This window comes from Penicillium subrubescens (assembly GCF_028828155.1).
Source record: "Penicillium subrubescens strain IBT 31985 chromosome Unknown utg000004l_segment0_segment0, whole genome shotgun sequence".
Taxonomy (NCBI): Eukaryota; Fungi; Ascomycota; class Eurotiomycetes; order Eurotiales; family Aspergillaceae; genus Penicillium; species Penicillium subrubescens.
Genome location: NW_026643154.1, coordinates 4,125,722 through 4,146,767, shown reverse-complemented (window position 1 = coordinate 4,146,767; position 21,046 = coordinate 4,125,722). Strand labels below are relative to the sequence as shown.

The 21,046-nt window shown below is 46.3% G+C and overlaps 5 protein-coding genes across 5 annotated transcripts; 2 read left to right on the top strand and 3 right to left on the bottom strand.

The window, feature by feature from the left end:
• Positions 1–5,718: 5,718 nt before the first annotated feature.
• N7473_006539 (uncharacterized protein) lies at positions 5,719–6,885 on the top strand (the record flags this gene model as incomplete). Its single annotated transcript, XM_057152479.1, has 5 exons — positions 5,719–5,929; positions 5,988–6,058; positions 6,111–6,322; positions 6,383–6,513; positions 6,578–6,885. The coding sequence occupies 5 exons, from the start codon at positions 5,719–5,721 to the stop codon at positions 6,883–6,885; spliced, it is 933 nt and encodes a 310-aa protein (XP_057010284.1).
• Positions 6,886–10,584: 3,699 nt separating this feature from the next.
• N7473_006538 (lipase family protein) lies at positions 10,585–11,701 on the bottom strand (the record flags this gene model as incomplete). Its single annotated transcript, XM_057152478.1, has 4 exons — positions 10,585–10,884; positions 10,994–11,327; positions 11,389–11,569; positions 11,626–11,701. The coding sequence occupies 4 exons, from the start codon at positions 11,699–11,701 to the stop codon at positions 10,585–10,587; spliced, it is 891 nt and encodes a 296-aa protein (XP_057010283.1).
• Positions 11,702–13,198: 1,497 nt separating this feature from the next.
• On the bottom strand, positions 13,199–14,785 carry N7473_006537 (uncharacterized protein; the record flags this gene model as incomplete). The annotated part of the gene is made up of 3 exons (XM_057152477.1): positions 13,199–13,491; positions 14,560–14,623; positions 14,708–14,785. The coding sequence occupies 3 exons, from the start codon at positions 14,783–14,785 to the stop codon at positions 13,199–13,201; spliced, it is 435 nt and encodes a 144-aa protein (XP_057010282.1).
• A 1,444-nt stretch (positions 14,786–16,229) lies between these two features.
• Positions 16,230–17,494, top strand: N7473_006536 (uncharacterized protein; the record flags this gene model as incomplete). Its single annotated transcript, XM_057152476.1, has 2 exons — positions 16,230–16,747; positions 16,840–17,494. 2 exons carry the CDS (start codon positions 16,230–16,232, stop codon positions 17,492–17,494), a joined length of 1,173 nt encoding a protein of 390 aa, XP_057010281.1.
• Positions 17,495–19,557: 2,063 nt separating this feature from the next.
• psoB (hydrolase psoB) lies at positions 19,558–20,775 on the bottom strand (the record flags this gene model as incomplete). The annotated part of the gene is made up of 1 exon (XM_057152475.1): positions 19,558–20,775. The coding sequence occupies one exon, from the start codon at positions 20,773–20,775 to the stop codon at positions 19,558–19,560; it is 1,218 nt and encodes a 405-aa protein (XP_057010280.1).
• Positions 20,776–21,046: the final 271 nt, after the last annotated feature.

Here is a 21,046-nt window from a genome sequence, read left to right as displayed (position 1 = left end):
TTACCAAAGGATTTCGCGGATGCTAGGTGGGAGTTAGATACTGAGATAGTTCTGGCGGCCTGGGTGTTTTATAATTTTGCTAGGGGCTATTGGGCGAAGCATAGATACTAGGCTATATAGCTAGATAGTGGTATTATAGCTAATGTTAGCTATAGCCTAGCCTATAGTAGGCTAGGCCTTTAGTAGGGTGTGCCCCTTAGTAGATAGTAGGCTATGCCCTTAGTAGGGCGGGCACCTAGGAGGGTGGGCACCTAGGAGGGCGGGCACCTAGGAGGTAGGGCCCTTAGTATATTGCTTAGTATATTATAAGGGTCCCCGCTTAGCAGATAGTAGGCTAGCACTCTAGTAAGGTGCCCCCGCTACAAAACTGCTCCCGGTGGCAGGGTGCCCCCGCTGCTAGACTGCTCCCGGTGGCAGGGTGCCCCCGCTGCTACACTACCCTTAGTGGCAGGGTGCCCCCTCTAGTAAGGATAAAATACTAAATCCTTCGATTACTCAGCGACTACTAGGGCTACTAGGCTGCTAATAGTATCAAAATAATACCCGAAGCGAGGGCTATCCAGCTATAATAATCTTGATTAGTCAGCAGTCAAAAAATTTCTAAACCTATTCAACCTCATTTTCACCAAGGCCCGGGGGCAGTCACGTGACAGGGATAGCCTCACATACTAGAAGGGCCCTCAACCTACCGAGGATTTCACTCCCGGATAGAATCGTATAGCTAGATAGCTAGATATCGCGAAGTAGGCTGGCCAGCAACTGGCGAATAGAGACCACTACGGCCTGATTGCTAAGGCCACGAATCTAGGCTTAGCAAACCCCAGCAATTTGGCGGGCCGAATCGGGTCTAGCCTACCCGCCGGCCCTGGCCTTGGCATCCCCCATCAAAAAAATCCCAGCCAAAAGGCCCCCCTTAGGGTAAGGCCCTTCGACGTGATAATCGTGGAATATTATTTGACATTTAGATTGGACTAATTATTCAATTAAAAGATTCCAAAAATCCGATCAAAAAATATCAAGATTTCGGGTACTTGGGGGGGGGGGTATCGTATAACCCCAATACCCCCCCCCCTCGCCCCACTTTCTTAACTATGAGTACCCCCCCGGTATTGGGCCGGAATACCTTTAGGATTTGAAATTGGAACCCCATGAGTGTATAAAAAAATCAAAGGAGTGCACTATTATATTAAATGAATTATTTACAAAAGAAAGGTTGATTTTGGTAAGATACTCTATACTGACTAGATACTAGAAAAATACCGAAAAGACTGCATAAAAAATCATCTGACCAAAAGGTCACGAGGCTTAGCCTGTTTGCTATGTTTATCTAACCATTGGTTAACCAAAACCGCATTGCGGTCTTGAGTTGAAGACCGCAACCAAACCGCAAAAATTTGCGGTCTTGATCCGAAGACCAAATCCAAATGGGTTTGGATATGGTTGCGGTTAACCATGGTCTTTGCGGTTAGTGCCGCAGTCTACCTGTGTCAAAGGGGCTTTCCACCAGAAGATCGGCGTTCTCCTTTAGTAGTGCGGAGCTAGGGGAGACGTCTCGGGGAATCTCAAAGTCAAATGCAGCTTTATCAGTGCCCAGCGAGTCGACCGATTTCGCTGCGCCACCGACATCCGAAAGTGATTCTGTTTAGCTCCGGGCGTTCAAAATGAAGTTACCCTCCCTCGCCTATTTATCTTATGATGTCCTAATACGCTCATGGGAACGGAGGCCTACATATGCACCTTGTTATTGAAGACCCACTTAGTATTGAGTGCGGGCCTAGGCAAGGTCGAATGTCAACATAGTTTAATCAGAATTGCCTTGAGCTCTAATCATGAACTTAAAGGATGTCAAACTTGTTTTATTTAACTAGGGAACAGGCAGTATCTGTAACTTTAGGTACATGGCAGAATGTCACGGGAAAAGACTAATAAAAATGCGAAATAACATGGGGGCACACGAGAGAGTTAAGAAACTCGTTGCTTATCGTATGTGATGTGATCGTTGATATCACGGAATGTTAGATATTGATCCGATAAGTCTTATGTGTGCATCGCTTATGCACGCGCTTAGTGCGGGGTATCGCACATCCATATGTTGACAACAATTAACTTGGTTCCTTTGTCCTACCTAATCAACAGGCCTCTATCCTGACTTATCGTGTAGACGGAAATACTGCTTAGTAAATCATGGTGCGCACCAATTGGATGTCAATAAGTCTGAATTACTATAAAGCCCCTATCTGGCAATTTATGTGGGCATAATAATGACTAATACCTGCGGTCTACGTTAATACTATCTCCGTTCTCCGGGATCCACTGCTGCTTATGTTCCGTGAAGAGTATATCTTTACAGATAAGTCTTTAAGTCTCTACTCACGCTTAGAAAGAGAGATAGAAATTTGCTTAAGTTATATATTACAGTAATAAATAGTTAAATTATAAGAAGTACTATATTATTAACTAGGCAAGTAAATCTAATGAGAGAAAAGAGAAGACAAAGCTCTATATAGGACCTAACAGATCTATATAGTGCTTTCTGCTAGTGGGATCCCTTTATTTAGATTCTACCGCTGTATACCGCCTTCCTCCTTTGGATGCTCTTGAACGCCCGATCGTCTCTTTCTGTTATTATATACCTCAACATAAGGTTATCAAACATTGGTGCCTAAGGCGTGGGCCTGGCAGATCGGCGGCCCTTCGGCAACATTTCACCCACGATCCGTTATCTACACCCTGGGAGCACATACAGGGAAGATCCCTGGTGAAGGGTATGCAAAGCCTCGTGCTTATCTCGCTCCCCCTCTCTATTCTAGGATGTATCTCCATCCTGTCCCGGATTATAAGGATGTACATAAAACTGAGTAATGAGGAGAAGATTCTACGCTCCTTAAGAAACAGTCTTTGACTTTATAGACAATCTGACTCGGTTCCTCTCTCCTACCTGATTGACAGGCCTCTACCCTGACTTGTAGAGTATATTCTTACATTTTCGTATTTCTATATGTCGCTATCAATTCTGGTGTACTGTTCAGCTTCTTTGCCGCAGTCCTCCTATATATGGTTGAGACGATTTACGGATTTCGCACGGAGCAATCAGGTCTTGTATTCCTCTCTATAGTGGTTTGGTTCCTTTCTTAGGCTCTTTACAATATTTGTATGCGACATTCTTCTTTACAGACCGAAGGCGGCTAAATTCCCTAGTGGGAAAATTCTACCTGAGCATCTGCTCTACTCAGCCATCAATCAATCAATCAATCAATCAATCAATCAATCAATCAATCAATCAACACTCTATAAACCTATTGCAGCCTAACTAGTGGCGTAATGGCTATGCAGGCGCTTCCTCCGGCGGAAGCAAGAGTGATCCGAACGCCAGCCCACACGCATGAGACAGTAAATACAAACGAAAACGGCGTATTGCCAAGTAAAACAGCCCAAAAATCAGTCCAAAACAGTATCAGAACGCCCTCCAAGCCCTCAGTCCCACGATATATCCCTTAAATCGCCCTCACATTGGCCTGCTGCTTCCTCTGCACCCCCATCCCTGCTTTCCCTCTCTAGCATTCGTGCCATCCTCCCGCTTCGTTCTCGATTGGTGGTGTTCGTTGGTGATGTTGGATGTATTCTTCCACGACCTCTCGGTTAACCGTGGGTTTGGCGTTCCTCCTACCCAGCGTCTTCGCCCCCTGTGCCTGCCAGTCTATCCTGGCTTGTTGCTGCATCGCCTGTTGGTTCTAGTTCGATCTCGGCGTGTCGGGACTGCCCCAGTATGCCTGTTTGCAGCAAAAATTCGGCCACGTAGCGGGTGGCCTGCGAGTGCGATACAATCGCATCGTAATCGGTCGAATCTCCAAGATCGGTCATCCGGATCTTGTCAAGGAAGTTCTGCCTCAGATCAGTGTACAACGGGCACTGAATTAAGATGTGTCTCGGTGTTTGAGACCCTTCTCCACAGTAACACTCATCTGATTCGACCGCTTTGATTTTGAACAGAAAGTGATTCAGTGCAATGCGCATCGATCGCATCTGAATCAACACTGAGGTGTAGGGCTTCGAAAGGGGTTCGAACAGCCGAAGCACCTTCTTGTCTGGAGCTTTGACTAACCGCTGGTTCGGTTTGCCAGTTCGCTCCTTTGCCCACTCTTGTGCCCATCTCTCTTTAATACGTCGCCGCACTCGCGACGCTTTGCGGTCGTTTTCTACTCAGCCATGATAGGCAGTTTTGGGCTACTAGTTGGGCTTTTCTGGTTCGCTTGGACTTCCAAGACCAGTGTATCATGGGCCAGTCCTGTCATTTCAATTATACCCTATGCTTGGGGGAATTTCTGTGTCTTTGTGGCAACAGCGTAATATGCAGCTGATATTTATTACGGAAGTGTTGTAGCCAGCGTATCTAGTGCCATGACGTTGGCAAGATGTAGCTTTGCAGGAGCCTTTCTATGATTCATCACCCAAAGTAAGATTGCACTTTACATGACGTCCCCCAGACGAACAAACATTGATATTACTATCCTGAATAGTGTACGATTCAATAGGCCTAGTCTGGGTTATTAGCTTGTTTGAATTTGTTACACTATTCTTACTACCCATTCCATGGGTTTTACACAAATATGGCCCTCGGATTAGAGCCAAGAGTCGATACCTTACGATTGAGTATTACAGTAGGCAATAGCTCAAGTCACGCCCGGTTTTCGACGATCTTAGGGATATTCTCTACAGTCTTTTGGCCTGCCTACTCATACTTTAAGTTGGATTGAGTGAAAACTAAAGCTCATGCGGACTCTGGATTCGGATCGGGATTTTGTACCAAGTGAGGTGGCTTTAATTCTCAATTAGTTATGCGACTAATGTGTCTGTCGTACAAAATTCCATTGAATTTTGCTATACCTTATTTTTAGCTACAGACCAAATACGTACTATCTACGAAGTCTGATTCTCTAGGTAGGTCTCCGATAGATCTAAATAAAGTGTTGGAAGAACGACCTCCACACTAGTAGCGAGTAGCACCGTAGTGTATTAATATTAGACTTTTCTTTAAGCACTTCTCAACCCGCTCTGCAGATTGCGAATAAATGCAAGATTCCTGACAGACTATCAGCTCGACGACCAGGAAAGCAACAGCTTGCCACACGTGTGCACTAGTCACTAAACGATTTGTGAGCATGTGCGGGAGCTAGCTCCGGAGTTATCGTGCAAGACGAGGAGGCTAAACCCTTCAAGGGTCGTGCAGATATCCCCCCTACCAAGATCCGGTGACCCGCGCCAAAACTTGTACCAAGCAATAGCAGGATTTTGCCTCTCACTCTGGATATTCACGTTATTAGTCCGGTGAGATGTTTCTCTTTACATAGCATTAGTACTTCTTAAGGCCGCCTAATAATTCGTCGATTTATTAGTGTATCTCATACTTTATGCCACGATAGATTTTCCCTTAGAAAACTAGTGTTCTACGAGCCAGCCACTGGGGTAATTTAGTGCTACGGACTCCGTCGCTACACGTGGTCGATCTTCGAGATTTAATACGAGCACTTGATATTGCGATGCTACATCGCTTGCATCCTCGGTTAGTTGATCTGCAAAACGAGGTCACAAAACACACATTATAGCATTTTTGTTCTATCGGTTTGGACTAGTATATAAGGTAGAGAAATGCAGCTGCAAAACAGATTGCACTATCCGGCTCTATCTCTTTCTCCATCACCTCCACACCCTCTGGAAACCATGATCTTTTCAAGAACCACTGTGCTGCTTGCCATGGCGTCGGGCATTTATGCCCAGTCGCAATATACTTCTACTGGCACGGCTGCCGTGGCTCAGGCGGCTGCCACCGCACTGACTCTGTCCCCGACATCGAGCGTGGCTGGTTTAACTTTCGATCGCTTTGTTCAGATTTGGCTTGAAAATGAGGATTACAGTGCGGCCATCAAGGATAGTGAGTAACTAATGTCGTCGAGGACGATGGTAAACAATATTGCTAACCTGAGGTTCAGCAAATCTTGCTTATCTCGCTTCTCAAGGCATATCTCTCACAAATTATTATGCTATCACCCATCCCTCTCAGGTAAGATGATCTAGCACTAATGGGGTATCTATTCTTGCTCACGGAATAACAGCCTAACTATGTGGCTGCCGTTGGCGGTAGCACCTTTGGTATCGCCGATGATAATACACACTATATCTCTTCGAGCACCAAGACAATCGTTGACCTCCTCGAAAACGCTGGTGTCAGCTGGAGTCTGTATCAGGAGGATATGCCATATTCCGGCTTCGAAGCCAGTTACCGCAACCAAAAGACTGGCGCAAATGACTACGTGCGCAAGCACAAGTGAGTCCCCCAATTCTATATTGTGCCCAGGTCCAGTGTCCTTAACACCCTGTTTGGAAGTCCCCTGATGAGCTACAACTCGGTAACGTCAAATACCGACCGACTGGCTAAGTCGAAGAACTTCACTATGTTCAATGAAGACTTGAACAACAATAAGCTGCCTCAATGGATGTTCATCACCCCTAATATGAGTAAGTATCTCCTTTCTCTTACAGTAACCTTTTGAGGCAGGGCAGGTTCTAATGTGCTCATCAGCAAACGATGGCCACGACAGTTCCCTCGCCGCAGCTGGAGCCTGGTCCCGTAACTTTTTGACCCCTCTGCTCTCAAACAAGAATTTCAACACCGATCGCACTTTGATCATCCTTACCTTTGATGAGGGTTTGACCACTGGCACCAATAAGATCTATGCTGTCCTTTTGGGTGGCGTGATCTCTAGCGCTAAGGCTGGTACCACGGACGGCACCGCGTATAATCACTATAGTCTGTTGAAAACTGTAGAGACCAACTGGGGTTTGGGTAACCTTGGAGAGAATGATGTGGATGCTACCGCGTTCTTCTAGGTAGTTGGCAACGATCTCCACTGGGAGATAGAGTTTGTAGCACGCATGGACGGACAGCCTGTCGGAGTTTCAAACCAAGCGACGTTGCCTTCTGATGTGTATTGACGCACATAAGGACATGCGTATGCATATTTTGACTTAATAGCTATAATCTCGTATGTATATGCTGAGTAGGATAGATAAGTTTGAAATATCCAGTCTCTATTCTTCAAATGTAAAAGAATATAAGAAAGTTCCGAGGTAGTTGGTACGTATAAATACTAGCTAGATTATGTTCGCGCACTTTCTCCCGCTTTCCGAAAAGGGTAAAACAATATAAACTTCAAACCTGGATTATAAACGCTATACGAACTAGAAAAAGATAAGGCGATACGATTTAGAATACTAAGAAAAACTCCTTTTGGTGATGCCGAAATTGTATCTATTCAAGATAATCCTATATATACAAAATAGCTGTAATCTGCTAGATAGATTCGTCTAGCCTATGTTATGCCATCTCGCTTAGCCTGAAACCTGGGAACCAAGATTCTTGGATTAGGTCTACCTGAAAACTCATCAGAAGTCTAGAGCATCTTCATTCCCTCCAATAACTGTAATAGGCGAACTACTGGCTCATGGCCCTTTGATGCAGCCCCAGATAATGGCGAACAACCCAAAAAGTCCATTGAGTTGACATTAACCCTCCCTGTCTCTAGCAACAGCTTACCTTCGCCTTGTGGCCTTCCGATGCAGCCCACCTCACTGATGTACGACTATTGATGGAGATCCGATAGGGATCTCCCTCGGGAGAACCCTGGTCGGGATTCTCCTAGAGGATGATACCAGGGCCAGGTTGATTGCTTCGGCCTATTTAGGCCTTCCCTTCCTTTGTTTCCTTTCTCCTGCAGAGATAGTTCTCCAGGTATTCAAACTAGATTGTTCCTCTCTTCCCTGCTTCCTTGCGTAGTGGCGATAGATCGCCACCAACTATAATATTCCATTGAGTCTATATCGACTCTCCCCGTCTCCAGTAAAAGCTTGACCATAGACGTGTGGCCATTCGACGCGGCCCCTAAGAATGGTGTGCCATCATCATAATCCTTTACCAAGTCGATTTCCACTTTCCCAGGTTTTAGTAACAGCCTCACCACCTCCTCAAGTCCTTCGGAGGCAGCCCACCACCATGGCGTGGTGCCACCGGGTTCCTTCGAGTTAACATCTACCCTCCAAGTCCCAAGTAATAGCTTCACAACCGCCTCACGGCATTACTAGAAGCTACAGACAACGACATGGAACCGCATGATTCTCCCGAGTCGGCATCAACCTTCCCAGTCTCCATTAGAAGATTCACTACCACCTCATGGCCCCTAGACGCAGCGCAAAATAGCGGTGATCTGCCAAGGCTATCGAACACGCCAATATTAGCAAAAATGCAGGTTCGAGCCGTTCCCTCACTACCTCGTTCCGCTGCCGACAACAGCGCCGATAGAGGTAAGGGTTGAGGATAGCATAAAGCCAACCCTTAGCTTGAGCCAGGAGTTAATGTCGTTCTTCAAGAAAATGCGCCACGAAGAACAGCAATTCAGCTGGAAGGCGATAAAGAGACACTTTCATAGTTGCTATCGTGGCCTCGAAGGCGCTGAATGATAATCGCGAATGAAACCCGGATTCGGAGCAGTCGATGTTTGCCAAGATATAAAGGAACTTAGCCAAACGACGGTTCTTGGTCTTGGGAGGTCCTTGGCAAATCCGAATTGACCGCACGGATATTCAGTGGGATTGAAGTTATGATTATGGTGATGAATGCTGGCTAGAGATTGAAGACCGCCCCTTATCTTTCAAATCAGCCCTCACGCGCTGGGGTAATTGTGAGCGGCCTCAGCAGTCGTCCTAGATTGCCTTGGTCAGTAAACGTGGCGATTACTAAAATTACAATCTCCCTTTATTGGCTGGTCCTTCGCAGTTCGTTTCCTGATTTGTATGCATGATGAGACTGTGTGGGTGCGCCAAGGTAATACCCCTGTCGTGGGCGCTTCAACTGCGAGCGGAAAGTACAGCTTCGAGAGAAATGGAAGGAATATAGTTATGGGAATATTCGAAGCCATGACTATGTCAACACCTGTTTGTATGGGCTATTTCTTACGTCCATCACAGAGGCAACAAGGCGGAAATAATGATAACTTAACCGTGTTCTTTCGACAATAATTGATTAAAAACAGCAACGAGAAACTACGAGACCAACCCATTCTTCAGTGGACTGCGGTCGCACACGCCGCCATCCGTTAATGTGGGGGTACACATAGGAATGCCGATCGTTTACTGGAGACCCAGTTGAATGAAAGGCTGCTGATAGCGACCGCAGGCCAAAAAGCAATTATAGGGTATCCAGTTGACCGCTTAGAAAACGGCCTTTACCCTCATACTACGAAGGCTGAGGGTGGCCACCTCAGGAAATAATGATTATGGGCCGCCTTAACAACCGCCTTTCTATCGACGTTCCACACATCAGGTGCGATTCTAACAGTCTATTCCTAATCGGGATATTCCAGACTGATTTAAAATAGTCGCAATTTTCATCTATTCAAGTTCGCCCAAAGGGAAAGTTTGCTTAGACATACTCTCTCTTATCGTACCTACCGTTGATATTATTGCCTATAGCCTCACTTCTTTGAAATTAGGGTAATAATCGTAAAGTAGTTCTCGATTTTTGTTAGTGATCCTGATTAGAAAATAGGCGGCGGCCCGAGCGTATACGCGTGACTATTTAGCAACCCACGTTGTTGACCGCTGGATTAGAACTTAGAAAAGTAAAAACCGACAGTGTTTTTCAGGAGTCTGACTTGAAAGTCTTTAAAATAAAGAGCTACGATTACTCGAACCGAAAGGGACCTATGGTTGTAGATAATCGAAGACAGCCTTTAGGAGGATTATGATAAGACCTATGAGAGTCTTGTTTATAAGGTGGAGGGTTTTCTGCCGTCAAAATCATTATTTCCTGAGGTGGCCACCCTTAGCCTCCGTACTAATACCTTACTTCTAAGGTCTAAATACATCCCAATTGGGCAACTTGAGCTTGATGTCACAGAATAATTGACGGTGAAAGCTGAGAATGTTGCTCATAGAGCATAATTCGTCAAATGTCATTTTGCCCCCTGAAATCTTTGTTAGCTGATTTGAAATTACTGCGGATATCAACAAATATCCGTCTCTCCTGTCTCGGGATCAGCCCTCCCTAAGAAAGGACCAGGTGCCCCTCTCGATGCGCATAGGGAAGAGGTCACTGACTAGGGTCATAGCGAGCAGTCAGCCGATAACACCTGTATCATTCTGCTCAAAAATCGCTTCTACGGGTGTAGAGGATGGTAGATTTAGCTGTATAACAGCAGGCTGCGGAAATGAGTGTTTAAGATCCGACCTCGAAATCAAATTTTCGGTTCACTCTTACTGCTAAATTACTTTGAAACATCTAAGATTATTATAGAGAAACATTCCGTATGATCACTTCATTATGGGAATACTCCCACTGGAGACTTGTTCTGCCCGCCAAGGATGATTATAGGAAATCTCAAAGCAGATGTAGGAACGGCACGCAAGCATATAGTCCCTCTGGCCCCCCTTATCCCCTTTCTCTCTCCTTCAATTCCTTCCCGTCAAAGTCCCCCTCTCATCAGGGCTTTGGTCATTAATAGATTCACTCACTGAATATCCACAGTCCCACATTTAAGTGCATCCGTCAATATAGAGTAAGTACCAGTTATGTGCCGAGGTACTCGAAGTAGTCGTACCCGCATTACCGGCAGTAGAGTCAATTCCCGTAATTACCTGGATATCGGAGGTGGTCACTGTCACATTATTGCCGCTGGTAATCCAATACTCAGGGCTAGAATGGCTGAATCCCGCTGTCATCGAAGGGAGCTTGGGAACTGTATCATCAGTGTGTGTGACACGCCACTGGGTATCGACGTTCGTGATATATTTTGCCAAGGCAAGGTTTCCCACGCGCAGCTGGCCGTAGGTATACTATATGTGTACACTCGCGTTAGCAACTTGAGATCCACGCCTGGTAAGTCGTCACTGGTCTATATTTTATAAGATATGTGAAGGAATATCAGAAGTAGGAATTTCTCACAGTGGTCAGCGTGTAGCCCTGGTTATGCAAGCCCGTCCCGCACAGCATTGCCAAGGCACCGCCGAGACTATGCCCGGTGACGACGAGCGCATAGCCGGGATATGCCTTCTGCGCCGAGTCAATTTGCGTATTCAGCGTGGATGCGACTGTCTGGTAGTCGTCCCAGAACCCCTGGTGTACTTGACAGCCGCTGCAGAGTGAGCTAGGAATAAGTGCCGTACTGATATCAGCGATCCAGTTGCTGAAAGTACGGCTGCCACGGAAGGAGAGCACAATGTGTTGATTTGTGTTGTCAGCTGCGAGAAAGCCCGATGCGTCACCGTAAGAATTCGTGCTGGCGAGTGAGTGTCAGTGGGTTGTAGGGAGAAAATGAGATAGGTTGAGGGGTAGTTTACTTGTCGAATTCGTTGAGCAGTGCCGCGTTGAGCAGTGCCGTGTTTGCGGCTTGCACATCTGGGCAGTTACCGGCAGAACAAGAAACGACCTTGTTTGCACCATCAGTGTTTCCAGAGCAGTAGGCTGCTGTGGACCACTGTGCGTAATAGTCCAACTGGCCGAGGAGTGTGGACCAGGCAGCTGTTGAGATGGTTAGTTTGAATTACTTGATGAACATATACGGAGTTCTGTCATACATCGTTTTTGAGGTGCTGCAAGGACACTCGTGGCGAGACTGGCCAAGGCCCAGGATTGCGCTATTTCGAATTTCATGGCTGTGGTAAATTGGGAGAGAAACAGAGTTGATTGTGCTGAAGACCGGAAGGGCCCTGGCTCGTTATATAGATTCCACTGGAATCAGCATCCGGGGGTCATACACTGACCCCGTCGGGATGAGGGGTTGATGCCTACGGATCTACAGATAAATCTTGGAATTGGAAGGATGGTATCAAACTTCCCACAGACCCTACTGGTACTAATGCGATACATAGCCGTGGCAGAGGCTTATGACTGGCTACTCTTAATCTTTATCCTTTTTTTAGCCCTTTCTCAGGCACGGAGCCGACGTCCCAAACCAGTAAGGTGACCGTCATTATACCGGGTTATTTCTTCTTCGCACAAAGCTTAAGTACAAGATTGCGGATTGATCGGGGTCTTACTCGTGCCCGCATGAACCACATGTTAAGTGAGGCCGTGATGAGGCAGGGGTCCGCAATAAGCAGGATAATTTCCAGCCAGTTGCGATGCAGAGTCATTTCCAGACGCTGTAAGTAGCATATCTATTGATGACTCGATCCCTTTGACCTCTGGGGTTTGTAGGGTTTGTAGGGTTTGTCGTCTTCTTTGGCCCTGCATGAAGCAGGCCGGGGTTTTCCTGTCAGGACCAGGCCTTGTTCTTTTCCTTTGTGCTTCAGGGCCTTATAGGCCCTGTTCTGTTCCCTTTTGCTTCTTCTTCTTCTCCTAGTCGTCTTCGTCTTCATGTTCTAGATAGACCAATTGACTCAGTCTCCCCCTCTCTCTCTCTCTTCGCTTCCTGTGCCAGCAGTGCCGTGGGCGCTGTCATCTATCTTTCCTCCTAGAAAGTGCAAGGACCGAGGCAATCGCTCTGAATACCTTGCAATAATGGCAGCACGTGCAGAAATGCACCCGACGTGTTCGGTGATTCTCGGTCTGACCTGTGGTCAAGGCAAATGTAACCACACTTCGCGCTTCATTCTTTTTGCGATTACTGGTTTAGTCGCCTCATCTACCAACTCTCCTCGGTGGGGTCTAACGTCAGTCAGTTTTTATCAATGAACTATGCGTGCCTGCTATAACCCTAGATAGACTACTAGAAAGGTAGGTGAATACTGGAAGGGAGCTGCGCTGATGTCTTTTTGTTTGGCCTATTGTAAACTAAAAGATTCCCAGCGGAAAAAAAAAGGAAGTACGGAGATCAGCGAACATAAATTCTTGGTGAACCTAGCTTGAAGGGATGTAAGAATCAGGGGTCTCGTTTACTGAAGGAATGACTCACTCACACCTTTTATACTAAGATATCCCAGAGCCCTCAACCGAGATCATGAACTTGAAGGCTACGACCAGGGGAATTGGAGATAAAATCTTAGAACCGCCAACCTTCAAGAAATAATTTACCTTTGCATGAGCAGTCATTTTGAGCCTATTCACAGCCCATAACATTATTTATAGCCCAGAGAGGATGCCGAATGAAAGCATTAAATAAAACCAGAGTGACTGTGTTAGCAGAAATAGTCACAAGTTACATCCTTGTTACGTCCGAGAGATGTGTAGTACCGCTAGAGCCGGACGCTCCATAGCCCTAAATAGAGTTATTTTTAAGGATTCAGCATTGATACTAGGAATAGCAGTGTCGAGTTCCTCACGCAAGTTGTCAGCGGTGATGGCGAGGACGTTGTTGTGGATATCTTTCACATAGTATCCCCCATTCTCTAGGTAGAGGATCTTTTCCGGGTTCAACTTAACAAACTCGGCAAGTAATGGTCTGTTGTGCAAAATAAGGACATTGGTCGGCCGCGTGGACTGGTATCGCGCAATTCCTTTAGCTACGGTGGTCAGAGATAAAAGAATATACGTAAGGAATATAACAACCCAGTCCCAGATAGACTTAGGATGAGTTGTAACTAGAGGCGTTGCAGTGTTACATTTACGGCGTTGGAAGAACCAGTCTATATCCCCCTACAACTACCACATGTAGGAAGGGAACGTTTATTCAGATTACTTAGATGGAAGGTCCAAATCTCTGCTGACACGGGGAAGAAACATCACATGGACAACGTGGTCTTCAAAGTCGCGATTAAGTAGTGCTGTCAACTCCAATGGATAGCTACTCGTACCAAAACAAGGGTGAACATCACGTCAATTGTTTTCTAGATGGTGCAACACTTTTATATGGCGAATCTCAGTCATTTATGTTGTCATTAGGCACCAGGATATTCAACCTCCGTGGACCTCCGTTATACTGTAAGTTCATGGGTATTTCAACCCCCATGAGCACCCTCATTTTCATGTTTCTCAATCAATCAATCATATACTCAATTGCTCCCCAATTGATTCCGTTGCCCTGATTGGCCTATCTCCAAGTACTCCGTAGCTGTCACATTGTTGATAAGTGCGTCTCCATGTTCCCTCCCTCTCCTATTATTCAAGGAAAATTTCCGAAGTGGAGCCGGAAATTTTGAGTTGATTCGGTCAATATAATTTGTTGCGTGAGATGGGGCTTTTGAAACGCTATCTATCCTATCCGTAGCTGAGTCCAGGGAGTGAGAAGTGTAGTGTATAGAAAGGGAGTTGTGTAGAAAGCTGGTCCACCTTGGGGAGATAAAAGTGGTCATCCTTGGGCGTCTGTACCAATCGAAGAATATGAAGTGGCGGAAGGTCTGATCATCGTGGATGAAGCAACAGTCGCAGACCCACTGGGCGGTACCGGCACTGGAGCTCCAACAGAGCCGCAGAATTCTGAGCAAATGAGAGTGCGAAATAGCAAGGTTAGGCGCGAATCACTACGGGGTACATCATTGCAATTCTCAGGGAGGCCGCACTTTAATGATCCGGGGCGCTGCACGCTGTTTCGATACAGGCAGTTATACTAGTGAAGAAAGTCTTCTGGGTACAGAGACACTTGGCATCAGTAACTGAACAGCCAGCAGAGCTAATGGCGCCAAAGGCACAAGTAATCTGTTAACTCAATAGTTAGTAACTCCGTCTCCCGGAAATGAAAAAGTTGAACATTTGAACACTGGAATCGAGATAAATACTCACCGCGCAAAAGGGGAGTTGAGACATGCCCTGTCCAAGAGCACTGGCAATTATCAGCGAAATAGTAAAGATGTACTTCATGGCGACCGGGCAAATGTCGACTTGCCAGAAATTTTATTGGTATACGTTATATGACAGTATTAGGCTGCAAGAGGAAATGTTGGCACAGTGGCATTGTTGCGAAGGCGTAGCAGAGCTTTTATCTAGCTGGCAAGCAAGGGATGGCCATTTTCCAAGATTACGCACAAACGCACGACGCCGATTGGTCAATTTGTGATAAACTCCGGTGACTTTGATTGGTTATTGCATATGATGTCTTTTCTATTAGGCCCGATCGGAAATTTGTTGGCTTTTACGTCACCTGACCTGACCTCTCTCTCTCTCTCTCTCTCTCTCTCTCTCTCTCTCTCTCTCTCTCTCTCTCTCTCCATGAAAATCTTTGAGCTGCTTCCTCCATCGGGGTCATCCCTGCCGTATAAATACACACTGCTACATATGCCCTGCTCTTAGCTTGATTTTGTCGATCCACTAAATATTGATACTATATCGGTCTCCAAGCCACTCCACTAAATCGGTGAACACGTGTTGTAATAGGACGTATTATGACGGGAAGTGCTGTACCTTACCAGGTCCCCTTTACTACTACTGCACTGCACCGCTTTGATTTTGTTAGATTTGGCTGAACCTTTGCGCTGATCAGGCCACTCGTCAGCCACCATCATGGTCTTAAGGGTCTGATCAACTGTCTTTTCATCGATATCATCAGAAAATAAGCAATCTCTCTTTCAGACTTACGCTGGATAGAGAAATCGAGTTCTGTTCAATGTGATGTACTCCTCAGGGTATACGAAGAACGTTAATTAACAATTTCATGAACTATGATTAACACTTTATGGTGGTGTGAGATCCCCAAACCAGGAATGCCAAGACAATAACAAGATACGTTTTGGAAAGATCTGCCGGTGGATCCAATCACATCAAGCAGCGGCTCGTATCCCCAAATATGGAATGGACTTCGTGGGGGAGGCTTTGGTGCGATGAATCACGTCGACCTGAAGGTCTTAGTACGATATATAAACAATGCTTCCCAAGTCTCGATAAAATCGGTTTCATCGATCATCGAGTGACCTGGAGCAGCCTCCACTGTCGCACCATGTATCGTGTACAGACAAGTCTAGCTTCATTACTTAGCTTGACAACAGCCATCGTTGGTTCGGTTGTTCACCACGATGATTCCTTTCAGCCGGATCATATTCTCCGAGAAACAGCCCAGAACTACAAGGAAGCATGCACCACCAGATATTCAGTCCTTGTCAACGGAACTTCACCGGGTCCCGAATTGCGCCTCAGGGAGGGACAAGTGAGTTGGATTCGTGTCTATAATGACATGAAGGATGACAACACCACAATAGTAAGTTGGAGAAAATGATCCGTTGAAGACTTGTTACTGATAGAAATGATAGCACTGGCACGGCCTTACTGCGTTTACGGCTCCTTTCTCCGATGGCACCCCAGCCGCTAGCCAATGGCCGATTCCTGCGGGTCACTTTTCGACTACGAAGTCAAACTCGAGATCGGTACTGCAGGAACCTACTTCTACCATTCCCATGTCGGCTTCCAGGCGGTCACTGCAAAGGGCCCGCTTATCGTGGATTCGAATGACGACCCACCGTTTCGGTACCATCAAGAGCGTACAATCATGCTATCTGACTTCTTCAACGAGACTGACAAGAAGATTATCGATGGATTGACTTCAAGTCCTTTCAAATGGAGTGGAGAGACCAGCGCTATCCTAGTAAATGGACAAAGCCATCAGGCAACCAACAGCACAGGCTCATGCCAGTTGGCTTCGATCTGCATTGAACCGGGTTTGTCGTATCGTTTGAGGTTTATCGGGGCTACTGCTCTGTCATTCCTTTCGCTTTCTATCGAGAGTCACGACTTGTCAATTGTCGAAGCAGATGGACATTATACCAAGCCGCTCAACACCAGTTTCTTGCAAATCGGAAGTGGCCAGAGATACAGTGTACTCCTCAAAGCCAAGTCAGAGGCGGTGTTAAAAAAAGCAGGGAAACGGCAAATCTACATCCAGATCACCATCACGCTTTCCCTACTCTGAATGAGGTGACCCGCAGAATTAAAATCGACGTCCATCAGAATGTCAGTGACCATGTTATATGGCTGCAGAATGGATATGACTGGGTGCAAAGCTTCCCTCAGTCGCCATACCTGGTCGATATTTACACGGGGATGCTTGATACGGATGGGGTATATCGAAGAGCAATTAGCCAAGGTCATGGGTTCGACAACATTACGCGTACCTTCCCTGCTCAGATTGGAGAAGTCCTTGAAATCGTCTGGCAAAACCAAGGAACCTTCTCGAACGGAGGCTTAGATGCTCGCCCATTTCATGCGCACGGCAGACACTTCTACGACATCGGTGGAGGAGATGGGGAATACAACGCTACCGCAAACGAAGAGCGACTCAAATCCTCTGGCCCAGTCCAACGCGATACCTCCATGCTGTACCGGTACCGCGAGAAAACAACGCCTCTCGCCCCTTCTGGGTGGCGTGCTTGGCGGGTCAGAGTGACTGAGGCTGGTGTGTGGATGTTCCACTGCCATGTCCTTCAACATATGGTCATGGGTATGCAGACTGTTTTCATATTTGGGAATCGAAATGATGTTATGGCGCAATCTGATCCTGTCGATGCTGGGTATCTAACGTACGGTGGCTCGGCATATGGAAACACAACACATTCTCCTGTCGTGCGGCATTATTTTGATTGAAGAACTTGGATCCAAGACATGAATAGCATAGGCCCTTTAATGAATTCAAAAGTAACGTATATTATTCATACGACATAATTCTCCGCCTTACTCCAATCAGGACATAGTCGTATGCCATTACTCAATAGTAGATTGTCCCCGATAATATCAGAGCCCCGTTCGCGTCCGACAGGGCAACTTCTCCAGTTGACCAAGGCGACTGATTAGCCCATTCAACCACGTCGCAAAGCCCGGCAATTGAGGTCTCAGATTAACTGGCTAGTTTAGAGGGAAATTTTCGATGAAAATTTTGTCAGCTCGCAAAACAGCATATCCGTGATTCGTCTGGAAGCAAGGCCGGAGCCTCCCATGCAGAATGCTCTTGATGACTCGATCCCTTTGACCTCGGGGGTTTGTAGGGTTTGTCGTCTTCTTTGGCCCTGCATGAAGCAGGCCGGGGTTTTCCTGTCAGGACCAGGCCTTGTTCTTTTCCTTTGTGCTTCAGGGCCTTATAGACCCTGTTCTGTTCCCTTCTGCTTCTTCTTCCTTTCCTAGTCGTCTTCGTCTTCCTGTTCCTAGATAGACCAATTTGACTCAGTCTCCTTCTCTCTCTTCGCTTCCTGTGCCAGCAGTGCCGTGGGCGCTGTCAGCTCTATTTGGTTCGCTGCGCTCACTCCTGCAAAGCTTCCCGGCTTGAACTTTCACTTAGACCTGATTAGTGTCACTAGTAACTGCTAGACAGTTTGATGTCACCTAAGGCTAATAGGAAATATGTTTTCCATACAGTCCATATGTGACAAGAACTGGAAATGGGCTTTCGTTGAAGCTGCTCCTGGCTTATACAAATTGCAGCGAACCACACCACCATTTGCTAAAGGTACAGACACATTCTGCTCGAGCACATACGGAAAACACGCCGAGTCGATGGTTTGAATATCACCGTGCTGGTTAGATATCTTGTTTTGCTTCTTCTGGATCCAAAAGAAATCTTGAGATTGGGAACTGTTCGATGGAAGGCACGTCTAGAAGAAATTTTTTTTACCTTTTCAAATAAGGTCGCACAGTTTTAAATTATCAAAAGCTCAGACTGGGAGCTGGGTGTGCATTATTGTAGAAGGAAAGTAAAAGGAAACTTAAACATAAAAGGTACGTACTGCATGCGTTCCAGGTTAGCGACAACTTTCGGTAAAACCAAGTGCGCTTCGTGTACCCGATCTCCTCCGACTGACCGACCAAACACGTAATCACCGAATGCCCCGAATCATGTTGCAGCTATATGCTTCTAGCTTTGTGAAAGATGAAGCTGGAAACTATGCTCAATGGCATAGAGTTGTTTGAACTGACAGGCTGCTAGCTGTGGTATCGAGGGGTGTTCACATAGTCTTATACAATGCCAAATTGAATAGCTTCATAATTGCCGTAGTTGTGGAAACATTAAATGAACAAATTCATCCAATGAATTTCAATCAAAGATTCTTCGCTATCCAGGATCGATGACTATGTATTAGATAACCCCTTCGTTGTCCTAAGACCAGGTCGGTACGTATCATCATATTCTGCTGGACGATTCGGCCCGAATTTTATTGAAACTCGACCATACTGGTACATGTGGCTGTTTGTTCTCTCAAAAGACTCCAGTCACTAATACTATCCCACTAATACTCTCCCGTATCTAGTTCCGAAACTCGACCCCGGAGGAAATTTCGAAGTTTGCCTTCCTGGGCAAATGAAAGTATTATGCACGGTATTTAGTTTTTCCAAAAATCAGCCAAGGGAAATAACAACAGTAATAAAACCACATTCAAGTAAGATATGCGTGTATTCTTTTGTATGTCGCGCCTTATTTTCTAACCGTACAGGTAGTCAGAACTTCACAGAAGACTTATGCGTTGTATTCTCATCCGTGACGGATACCACGTATGACACAAGCGCTGAGTGCCTAATGTTCATAGTTTATTTATCACGCTTCATTTCAGAGATATGTTTATTGCAGAGCGACGTTATTTCTAGACTTAGCAACAGTGATATAACCAAAGACGATGTACGAAAGAAGGCGAATGTAAGAAGGGCAGTCGCTCGAACAATCATGGGATTTCGGGTGGAAGGAGGCGAGGCTCCAAGAAATCGAAAATAGTTTGATGCAATCGAAAGAAGGCTCCTTGGTGACAGTGTGTGTCTCCACCTTCATCTGCTCGCAGACTCACAAATTCGTGTTCACAAAACAAATTTCTTCTAAGTAGCTCTGGTTGCCCTTTCAGAAAATGGTCATTTTCTGCGTCAATGATCAAGCACGGCGTGACAATTTTTTGACTTATTCCTTCTAGAGTGTATATGTTCACAGCACAACTCAGATCTGCAGCAGACTTCACGCCAAATGTCCATTTGCCGTTTTGCAGAGCCCAACGAATCCCTGTCGAAAAGAATTGTGCACAGTGAAACATCCAGTTGTAGATCGAATCGTATCTTTGTTCAACCATCTTCTGGATAAAGGACGGTTGGTGAGCTCGAAATGCAGAACCGAAATCGTACACACCATCGTCCAGGACAATAGCTCGAGCCCGATGCTCCTGCGTAGCACCTCGTGCCACGAGGTATCCACCCATACTCCACCCGAAAATTACCATGGCATTGCCATCAATGTCCTCACGGGACAAAGCATAATCAACAACCGGGGTGATGACATTCTCCCAGTCGTGTCGAAAGTGCAAATTTTGTTGTCGGAGGGCTGCACCTTGTCCAGGCCCATCGAAGGCGAGAAAATTATAGCCCCTATCCAGAGCCGCCGCTCCAATAGCAAACCAGCCTTCGCTCATAGTAGAGTCATAACCACCGTTGAAAATGACTGTACGTCGTGGCTTTTTGGTACTATCAGGGCAAATCAAGTAGCCCGGTAATGCTGTACCTTCGTAGGGAATGCTGATCGACTCATACGTAAAAGTAGACAGCGTCATCGCCTTTGCAAAGGCGGTCTCCGATCTTCCATACAAGAAATTTGATATTTCGTCTTCGTCAACGTCTCGACGGTAGAACTCGGCGGTGCGGAAGTAATTTGATGCACGTAGGTATCCGTGGTAGGCACTCTTTTGGTTTTTCACAAATTCTGAAAGCTCTGCATTGGAGAATGCTCGCTCGGCAGCTTTCTGCCACTCATGCAGCCAGTCATCTTCGTTCCCATGGCGGATTTTGGAGCAGATAGCTATCACTTCACCGAGATCCGCACCACCATGATTGCTATAGCCCGCAGCTCGAAGCGCTTCATAACTAAATGACTTGTTGGCTTTGAAGAAATGGTTGATAAGCATTGGTGGCATGCAGTGTGAGGCAAGTTTGAAATATTTCCACAAATAAAAAGGGTCGGAGATAGGAGTGAAAAGAGATTGACGTGGGAGTTGGATGGATAATATAACACGCTCTTGAAGTAGGCACCGTTTGCGGGATCGGAGACACGGGTCTGTTTCCTGCCATTCTACCTGGGACCCTTGGCCGAGTCGGACCGACTGAAGATGGTCTATTCGGGTCGACTTGATCACCACAGGAAGTAGAGAAATCCCCGCCCGCAGGGCCCCAGCCCAC